Source organism: Silene latifolia, chromosome 9 (genome assembly GCF_048544455.1).
Source record: "Silene latifolia isolate original U9 population chromosome 9, ASM4854445v1, whole genome shotgun sequence".
NCBI lineage: Eukaryota > Viridiplantae > Streptophyta > Magnoliopsida > Caryophyllales > Caryophyllaceae > Silene > Silene latifolia.
In genome coordinates, this window is record NC_133534.1 from 915,475 (window position 1) to 926,554 (window position 11,080).

At 32.6% G+C, this 11,080-nt stretch overlaps 1 protein-coding gene across 1 annotated transcript; it reads left to right on the plus strand.

The window, feature by feature from the left end:
• Positions 1 to 8,623: 8,623 nt before the first annotated feature.
• LOC141599740 (uncharacterized) lies at positions 8,624 to 9,127 on the plus strand. The gene has a single exon (XM_074419849.1). The coding sequence runs from the start codon at positions 8,624 to 8,626 to the stop codon at positions 9,125 to 9,127; it is 504 nt and encodes a 167-aa protein (XP_074275950.1).
• The last annotated feature ends 1,953 nt before the right edge of the window (positions 9,128 to 11,080 follow it).

Consider the following 11,080-nt stretch of genomic DNA (forward strand, 5'->3'; position numbering starts at 1 on the left):
CAGAGTGGGGGACACGGCTGGTGGTTGACACGGCCCTGTGGTGGCCGGTGGTGGTGCGTGGGTGAGAGGGAAGAGGCGATGTTAGTGACGGGTTATTTTAGTAATTGAATCGGGTTTTTGGTCATTGTTTAATCATTGGAATTCGTTAAGTTATCGTATGCTTAATTAATTAATTTATTTTCCCGAGTCATCTAAATAAATTATTCCCGAGTCAATTAAATAATTTATTTAATTTAATCCCCGAATCGTTTCAATAATTAGAGATGGACTTTGAGTCGGGACTGGTTAAAATGGAAAGTTACTATATCGGGAAAGTTTCTATTTTGGGATATCTCTATATTTAGTAGTCAGTAATTATATTATTATAATTGTTTTAGGTGACGGATTCGTGAAGGATCGATAATCGATTCATTGCTTTATTTTCCTGGATCGCTTAAACCGCTTAATTGGAATTCTTGGCACTTTGAGGTAGGGAAATACACTTGACTTCAGCGTGTTTGTTAAATTGTGTTGACTTGTTGTGTTTCATATGACCAAGCTGTGAACGTTGACGTGTTTCGTGGTTGTTGATTCATATTGTGTTTCATATACTGGAATGTGCTTGACTGAATTGATCGTATGGAGTATGTTATCACAACATCGGGTAACCGGCATGATTTTATGATTTATCAGTTCAGTGATTCATACATATTGTGTTGCATTAATTTCTTTGAGCATTCATATGCATTGGAGATGGAGGATGTGGTGGTGATGTGGTGTGGTGATGATGATGTTGTGATAAGGCCCAGGCGGGTTCTGCAGGACTTGCCCTGGTGTCCTCCGTGCGAAGCGGGCGGATCGACTACGGTCGATATATAGTCTACCGGGGATCGGTATGGCTGGGCGTTCCGGGTTATGAGATATGAGCTGAGATGGAGGTGGAGGAGACGGAGGAGCATGCATATCATATTTTGTTGTTTCATTGTTTTCCCTACTCAACCTCGTGGTTGACCCTGTGTATTCGTGAACACCTGTGATGAACCATAATGGGAGAGCAGATTGACAGGTACTAAAGATTAGCTGACTTGGGAGCTGTGGGATGCGTGAGGACTTGGCCAATCTACCTAGAAGTCTAGACCACATAGAAGATTTTATCACTTAATTTATTTTTTTCCGCTGCGAGTTGTATTTATCTTATATTAAGTTTAGTTGGATAATTTGTAATAAACACGTAATCGCTAAGTTTTAATTTAAAGTACTTTGGTATTGTTGTACTTTGTTATTCACTATCTCGGAAAACCGAGATGGTAACAGTCCGGTTTATCAGGGAATGTCTTGCTAAAGGCTCTTTCATAAACCGGGGTGTTACACATATCCCCGACTTAGAATATTCATATGCCAAAATGTTTATGATATAAATTGTTTACCTACAACCTTATACTAAAAATAAAATACAAAAAACAGAAAATCATAATGTTAAATGACTACAAATTAATAAATTACAATCTCCTTTATATTTCAAACTAATATATTGAAAAATACCTCCAAAAATTCGCCCTCTTGAATACCAAGACAAAAAAAATGTAAACAAAAAAAATGTAAATCATTATACACTATATTTAAAAATGTAAATCATTACTTCAAATTTAAAAATCTAATTATTATTGTAAATGTAAAATAATTTGTATCTTTTTTTTTCACGTGAAAAAACAGTAGAGATTTAGTAAAAGAAGAAAATAAAATAAAATAATAATAATAATAATAATAATAATAGTTGCGGTGTTATAAAAAAAGAAAAAAAAATAATAGTTGCGGTGTTATAGAAAAGAAAAAAGTAATAATAATGACGAACTCAGATCTACTCACTTGATGCAAAACAAAAACATGAAATAAATTAAAAATGATATTATTCAAAGAACACATACACGATCAAATTATTCATGGGCTCACAATAATTAACTGCATGTTGATTGAAATACAAAATTCGGTATGAAAATCGTGGATTGTAAGTATATTATTGAGTTATAGGTAAGTAGTGATCATTGAGTAATAGGTGAAATCTGAAAGAGTGCTTAATGATTATTGCGTAATAGGTGAATTTGAGTTTTTTTGCAGTGATCATTGACGGTGGTAATATTTGTTATGAATTTATGGGAGATTTTGAGTTTACTGGATTTGAAAAGTCAAGAAAATGGAGGTGAGAGAGATAGAAGATGAATATGGGGTGAGGGCAAGTGACGGCAGTATAGAGAAGTCTAGGAGTAGGGTTGACTAAAGAATAAGTTGTTAGGTGGATAGGCTTAGTTTGGGAATTGGGTTGATAACAATAATTGTACACAAATTCTTAATACGGATTACCCTACTTACAATAATTGTACACAAATTCTAGAGTAGGGTTGAGTAAAGATATGTTGTGAGGTGGATGAGCTTAGTTTGGGAATTAGGTTGATCAAAATACTAATATTAAATATGCTTTAATTTTTAATTTTTTTTTTCAAATCTATAAAAAGGTGTTAGATATTAATTGTTGACCCGTACTCTGATTCTATGACCCTAACATAACCCATGACTCGACCCATATTTGAACTGACCCGATCCGTATGATCCGGCCCGTCCTACCCGTTTTATTGATCATTGAGATATTTAGACAACATAGAATATATATAACCCCAATTAAATGGTGAAAAAAATTATCGGGGAAAATATTCGTAATAAAACCGCTCATAATTTAGAGTACTATATCTTCTACTTAAATCTCTTAGACAACATAGAAGATATATAACACTCTTTTACTACATATCATTTAGATGAGTTAATAGAGATCTTCACATTTTTTTCACCAGTTTTAATTATCAAAGTTTTTGACTAACTAATTATCTATAATGACATTCATGTCATTGTTCAATATTGATATTATCTTAATATGTAGCATATGTCATTTTTTTATAATAATAATTAATTATATTTTTGTGATTTATGGATGTATATTTTTTGTAGAGAACTGGTTGTAATTTTCATTCATTAGATTAACAATTTAACACTAAATATTAGTGATATAATATTAATAATGTATTAATTAATAAATATAGTAGAAGTATTATATTTAGTCTCATTTTTTATCAGATTCCACATAAACGTATAATTTTTAATATAGAATTATCTACTCTTAACATTGGTTTTGAGAAGATTAATTATTATTCTGTGAAATAAATTCATAAGATTGAAGGTGGGTTGTAGACAATTTAACACACTTTGCAATTAAATCAACACTAAACCCACGTTTTGATGTAGGACCACCTTTTGATTTTTTTTTTTTTTTTTTTTTTGAAAATCTATTAGCCAATAGGAACTCTCCAATGAACCTAGCTTTTATACTAGGTAGATACAATCATTGGCATTCATGTTTCATATTAAATACAATCATTGACATTCAGTTATCATCATGTAAATGGTAAACTTCTTTTGTTTTGGTTTATTTGCCAAAATTAAAATTCCTTTTTATTTGTGGTTTTACATAGTTTTTTTTTATGTGTTACATTCTTTTTACATTTCTCGAAACTATATTCCCTTCAACCCGGCCATTTGTATTCGCGTGTCTCATACAATTATTTACCTTTCTATTTTAATTTTTGTTGAGAGGATGTATATACCAAAAAGATTACTCCCTCTGTACCGATCATTTGTTGTCCTTTTATATTTTGGGTGTCGCAGTCAATTGTTGTCTTTTCTATTTTAGACGTTCATTTAATGAGCGAATAACTAATTTTAACGAACTTGAAACTTGTCACGTGATAAGCGTGACAATCTAACAGAAAATAACGAACACAAAAGGGGACATTTGCGCGGATTAGACTATAATCCGAACAATGGTGAATTATAGTCAAGACCTATTGACTATAACCCGTGTTAAAGTTGAAAACGCGTCAAACTATAACAATGTTAGAACGAAAACTCGTCGATCCTGTCAGTTGTAAACGTGAAAACCGACTCTTTCTTATTAATCACATAAATAGTAAGACTCAAAATTAGACTAAAACAAAGAAATACAATAATAATTGGAAAAAAAGAGTAATTTAGGAAATTAGACCAATGACATCATCAAGTCTCCGTGATTATGATGCAATCACAACTGATATCTATGTTTTTCACCCTTTTCACTGTAGTAAAATGTAAGAGTTTACATGAGTTTTTTTCACTTTTTTCATAATTGAGCATATTTATTAGTAATAATCTAAGTAAAATAAATTAACTAACAAATGGGTTGGGACCGTATTGTCGATGACTTTCTTTCCAATCTTCTTGTTTCCCTCCCTAACTTAATCCAGAAAACCCGTTAATGTCGACAGTTCCAAACTGTAGATTTTGGATGTAATTTCTTAGCCCAATTTAAAAAATGTTTTGTTGAAAGCTGGAGTTTGCTTTTGCATTTTTTGGTTCAATGAGAATATCGAGGTTATGTATATGAAACCCCTTTTAATAATCTCTTAATCGTGAAATGAACATCCGACCTGTATTTTTAACATCAATCATTATCGTCGAGATTAACAACTTTTCTTGCCCCGTTATTTTAAAGCAAACAATTTCCTTTGTTTGGGAATTGGGTTTATCACAATAGATGAGAGATATCCGTCTATTGTTAAAGACGAGTTAAATATCAACCAAATTTAAGCATAAGACGAGCAATAAGTAACATGGTGGGGCTAAACAATGTTACCAATTTAAGCAAGTATATTTGACCCGTCTTTGACTTTAGACGGATATATCCGTTTATAGTAAAAATAACTGATAATTGTATGTTTCTAAATATTGATATGTTATTTAGGTGGAGTGGTGAAATATTATCCAAACTAATTAACATATTCGGGTTAATCACCTAAACAATATACTCCGTTCTGTTTCTAGATAACGAGTATTCGGAGTATTTATTTAGATGGAGTGGTGAATGTGCTTTATAAATTAATTTGGATAATATTTCGTTAATTCATATATATGTTTATTAGTAAAATTAAGTCAAAGGTATATAAAATATAAACGTGAACAATATGTTGAAAAAACAAAAAAAAAAAACATCCTGTTGATTATGGGAGTATATTGAAATAAGAAATGACATTTTTCGGGGCCGATTTGATAAATGTGTATAGTAGATTAGCAGGCCGGAAGCCCTAAAACCTAACATAATGTTATACAAGATTTATTAAGGAAATAATTGTAGAATAGAAATAGAATATTGCGTATCGTTGACATTATTTTTCAGAAGGCTTAGGGCTCCTGTTTTACACAGGAATTTCAACCCATAATTCATATTATGTGTCACAATTAAGAAGGATTTCAGTTCAGATCTTATCTATGACAATGATAGACATGTGTGATATATCTAATATAACACATGTGGTATATAAATGTATAAAATAATGGTGAAAGTATGTAGCACATTAAAAACGCGAGAAATAGGAACATACATCGGATGTACTACTTCAGACCTCATTGGTTTTTGAGCTTATGTGTATTTTTTCTGAGTTTTTTAAAGTTTATAAGTTACATCTTAATTTTATGCCGTCAAAACTCAAATTTAGCTGAGCTTATATGTAATGTTTTTGAGTTATATTGTAATTTTTTGAGTTTAATGTCTAATTGAATGAACTCAGAAACTTTATAGTAAAACTCAAAAATTTTAAAACAAAACTCGAAAACTTTATTGTAATGCTCAAAAACTAAGCAATTGGTGGTAATACATCGGATGTATAATCCACTTACTTCAAAAACGCAAAATAGATTATCAAGTATAAAAATTATCACGTATATGCAATAATATTTTACTCCATATTATACTAATTTCTTTACAAGTATAATATGGGTCATATACTCGATTGACATATAAATAAATGTTTTTTTTTGTTATTTATATTAATAATTAATAACTATATTATAAACATAACTCTTTTCATCTTAATTATCTTTATTTGCATTTAACATGTTAAATTAGTTTCTTTACTATTATCTGTGTTTTGCATACTCCTTTCGTTTCGGTCAATTGTTGTCCTTTGGTTTTGACAAAAAGACCAAGAAAAGAGTAGGTAACTAATTATTAAACGACAAGTGGATCAAATTGAGTGTGATCAAATTGTCCATCAAGTTCATTTTTAAAATAGAAAAGACAATAATTAACTAAGACAGACAAAAGTAAAATAGGACAATCATTGACCCGGACATATGAAGTATTAAATTATAATTTTTTTTCATTATTTGCACATAATCTATCCAATTATAAACTAATTTATTTATATTGTCACGACATTGAACAGACAATTACTCTCATTTATATGTTCCTCTATCTAAATACTAGCGCCTATTATTATAGCCCGTGCATTTTTTGCACGGATTTAAAACTAGTTTAAAATAGAAAGGTAAAAAATTGTCTGAGATACGCGAATATGGAATAGGTAAACAAATGGCCGGGATAGAGGGAACATAGTTTCGAGAAATGTAAAAAGAATGTAAAAAAAACTGTAAAACGACACATACAAAGAAATTTTGATTTTGGCAAATAAACCAAAACATAGGGAGTTTACATGATGATAATTGAATGCCAATGATTGTATTTAATATGAAACTTTCATATTTATTAATGCATTTTAATATGGTACTGTACATAATATCATTGTTTTTTTTTTGTCGGAAAATAACATTAAATGACTTCATAATATGGTACTGTAAGAATTTGCATAGTTGCATGGTCATCAACCAATTAAGAATGATTTTCTCTCTAGAAAATATGCTCTCTTCTGAAAATATTTCCTCTTCGAATTCCGACGAGGATCCTACCAATCTGAAGAGTTTAGGATTCAAGTACCTAAGAGGGGGAGGGGGTGAATTAGGTAGTATTTTAAAAAATTTCAACTTAGTCTTTATTGAATTAAAGCAAGTTGATTGATAAAATGAAAAACAAAAGGATACATCAAGTAATATTGATTCATTAAGAGTGTATCACGATGTTTAAGAAGATTGCAGTAAGGCAACGGTTGATCTGACTGTTGCAGTAAGTCAACGGTAGTGAAGACTGTTACCACTGGAAGACTTGGAATTATTTTGCAAAGGAAGTAAAAAGCTTTGAGTTCTTAAAAACAAATTTGCAAAACACTTTGAAATTCTCAGGAAAGTCTTGATAAATGAATGAGAGGAGTGCTCCTTTTATAGAGAGGCAAGAGCCTTGAAAATTAGGGTTTTAGAGGTCAAACTCTTTAACATGTGACAAGAAGTTTGACCACTCAAAGCTTGCACACAAATGGTAAACCTTTAAAAGGTGAAATAAGAAAAGAAGGTTTGTAAGGCACCCAAAGAAGGTTTGGTTTCAGAAATATAACATGTGAACCAAGTAAAAGAGAACAACCCTTGAAAGACCATTTTGGAAAGAAACAAGTTTTGCTTTCATAAAGTAAGGGAAAATCTTTTTTACTATTTTGGTGAAAGCCTTTTAGGATATTCAAATGGCATATTCTTTTCTTGAAAAACCTTTCATTATTTTCAAAATCTAGAAATGTAAATTTCACAAATAGAGATTTGCATTTGGAAGTTTGAGTATTTTTGAAATTGAAGACTTCTTCCAAGTGACACGAATTAAAGCAACAGTCTAGCTTACTGTTTCCTTAGAAAGCAGACCGTTGTTAAACAACAGTCTTGTTTACTGTTGCCTTAGTACTATATTCTCTTACCCTTACATAAGTGACTCTTAATTACAACACAATTCCTGGGTAGCTTCATCAACACTTCTTGACCTTGAACATTGATTAATTCTTGATTGGGGAAGAGGACTAAATTTTGAAATGGAACATCTTAAAGCATGGTTAAACATAGGCATGTCATCATCAACAAATGTGTTCTAACACAATCGCTCAACCAAAAAAATCAAGATGCATAGAAATGATAATGGTTTGGAACAAAATCCGGTAACAACAGTCTTGCCCCCTAATACTAACACTGGGGATGGTGTGAGAATCTCTTACAAGGATTCACTCAACTATGGCGGCTCACCATCTTTTGGTATTGGTCAATCGATGAGGTTTAACATTACCAATAATGAGGTTTATGAGGAGGAGTCTGATACGACACTTAAGACACCGAGTTCGCTAATGATCCGCTATGTCCAACCATTCTGCTTACGAAGGAGAAAAAGGCGAAAATTCGCAAGCACTGGAAAGATACTCTTGTTATCAAAATGTTTGATAAGAATATAGGATATTTCACGCTACTACGACAAATTAAGAAGAAATGGGCGATAAAATGAGGGCTTACTCTAATGGATGTAGGCCATTCATTCCATGTAGCCCAGTTTACGAATAGAGAAGATTATGAACATGTGCTAATGGAAGGGCCTTGGATGATTGGTGATAACTACCTAACGATTCGTAAATAGGTGCCTAATTTCATATAGCCACGGATGAACCTATCAGATTCTTGACCACATGGATCCGTATCCTGCGTCTGTCAGTGGAATATTACCATGAAGATATTCTTAGAAAGATCGTAAGCATGGTGGGGAAGGTCATTCGAATAGACATGCCTCTTGCTCTTGCGAAACGGGGTCGATTCATTCGCATGAGTGTCGAGGTCGATTTATCGAAACCGTTACTATCCAATTTCCGTATGAATGGTAGGGTTATGGATCATCCAGTATGAAGGGCTCCGTATGATATGCTATAAGTGTGGGAAGCTAGGCCACAATGAAATAACAGACACACCTATCATTCATCACTCTCAACACATTACGGTCGAGATTTCTCGCGTTGGTGAGCTCCTTTGGTACTACTCTGCCATCTACGCATGTCCTGATTCTGAAAAAAGAGAAGTGTTGTGGAGGGACCTTGAGGCGTTTGCCAGAACTCATAACAAACCATGGTTGGCCATGGGTGATTTCAACGATACCCGTTATTTGAGTGAGCTCAATGGCAACAGTGATGGTATGAGGAGAAGATGTAACAAATTTAATGCTTGGTGCGAAACAAATAAATGGATTGACCTGGATTTTTCGGGACCGGATTATACGTGGGCTAGAGGAAATACAGTGAGCACGAGGCAATGGGCGAGATTGAATAGAGCTATGTGCAACTCGAACTGGCGTGTGATGTTTGCTGAAGGTTCGTTGCGACACTGATTCAAAATCAATCGGATCATTGCCCCATTATTATGAGTACTAATGGGTTTAGTCCAATTTCTAAGGTACTCCGTCCTTTCCGCTTTCAGGCTGCTTGGATGTGCCATTCCAAATTCTCTGATTTTGTGGTGGATAATTGGTGCAATGACCAATCCCTTTTCCCCTTTATTCATGCATATGCCGAGAAATTGCTAACTTGGAATAAGGATGTCTTTCATAATATCTTTGATCGAAAACGTAGCCTTGAACGTAGGTTACTGGGAGTCCAAAGAAAGCTCTCATGTCGAGGGCCAAATTACCTGTTCATGTTTGAATTAAAACTCAAACAAATGTTGGACGAAGTATTACGGGAAGAATTATTATTGTGGTATCAAAAATCGTGAATGGAAGCAATATGTGACGGGGTCAGAAATACGAGAATGTTTCATTTAAGCACGTTAAGAAGGAAGCATAATCGTATTGAAGCTCTACAGGACTCGGCAGACAATTGGGTCTGGGATGCTAATGCTGTTAAAGGAATGGTTCTTGAATTTTTTCACGACTTATTTGTTGGACCGACATCGACCATCAACCTTGAAGGACTCACGCTCGGCCTTTTTCCGGCTTTATATATGGATAAAAAAGAGAAGCTGAATCGAAATTACGTGGTGGCAGATGTGAGTTGTGCTTTAAATCGATGTCACCTTTCAAAGCCCCGGGGGATGGTTTTCAGGCGCTCTTTTATCGATCTCATTGGGACACGGTTTATCCGAGCCTGTGTAATATGGTGTTTAAGGCTCTTCACGAGAATATCCTACCTGAGAGATTAGGGGAGACCTTTATCTCTTTAATTCCCAAGGTAGAACATCCTCACCTGGTTTCGCAATTTCGACCGATTGGCCTATCTAACGTCGCCTATTAGGGTTAGGCAAATCGAATTAAATTAGGAGGGAAAATGTTTGACGAAACTGAATAATTTTCATATATTTAGGCTAATTGGAAAAGTCGTTTAATTAATCCCTAAATTCGTTGAATAATACTAAATTTAAATGGAAAATGTAGAAAATAAATCAAATATTAAGAAAAACCAACCACAAATTCGTGTAGTTAATTAATGTTGTATTTAAGTTATTAAAACTAAAAGACAAAAATTCTAATAATGAATAATACTAAAGCTAAATGGAAACAACTTAAATAAATCAAATAAAAAAAAAATTAACCATAAATGATGTTAACTAAGTGTAGTTAATTAGTTAACTACATTTACTAAATGACTAATCTAATCCTAAATTAATCAAACCTAACTAACGATGTTTTGCCACATGTCAACTTGCTATTGGTTTGTGCATGGAATTCTATACACAATGTGTAAGTGTATCATCTTCAGTCAATATTAGTATATATTTTTAGTTCAATTTACTTTATTCTTTCGCCTTTAAAGTCGAATAATGATGAATTTTACTCCCTTCATCACACTTTTATTGTTCTACTTTTTTTAGAATGGATTTAACAAATAAGATAAAATTACTACTTTACGTTTTTATTTAAGAATAAGAGTGACATTACAATTTTGATAGGGTGAATGGTAGTTAAAACTTAGGGATATTAATGATAATTTACTAATTTGTCATACTAAATTAACTAATGGGTCAATAAAAGAGGAATAAATTTATAAGTATGAACATGGTCCATTAAATAAGTAATATTTATTTATAAATGTTACTCCATTATTATTTTTATGTTTGAATTTATAGAAATGATATCTCATCAATTTCGACAAAATTATAGAAATCACAATTATCCACTAATTATTGGATAATATTTCCACCTAAAAAACATGAGTACTAACTTTTCAAGTACTAGTTATGGATAATGATAAGGCGCTACTAAATAACGACCAATCTTAGCGTCACTAGATGATGCCCTACCATTATCCTTAGTATCATTCGTACTATATAACACTACCCAACTCCT

Coding starts and splice junctions, on each gene's coding strand:
- LOC141599740 (XM_074419849.1), top strand. CDS start 8,624: ATGGTAGGGTTATGGATCATCCAGTATGAAGGGCTCCGTATGATATGC.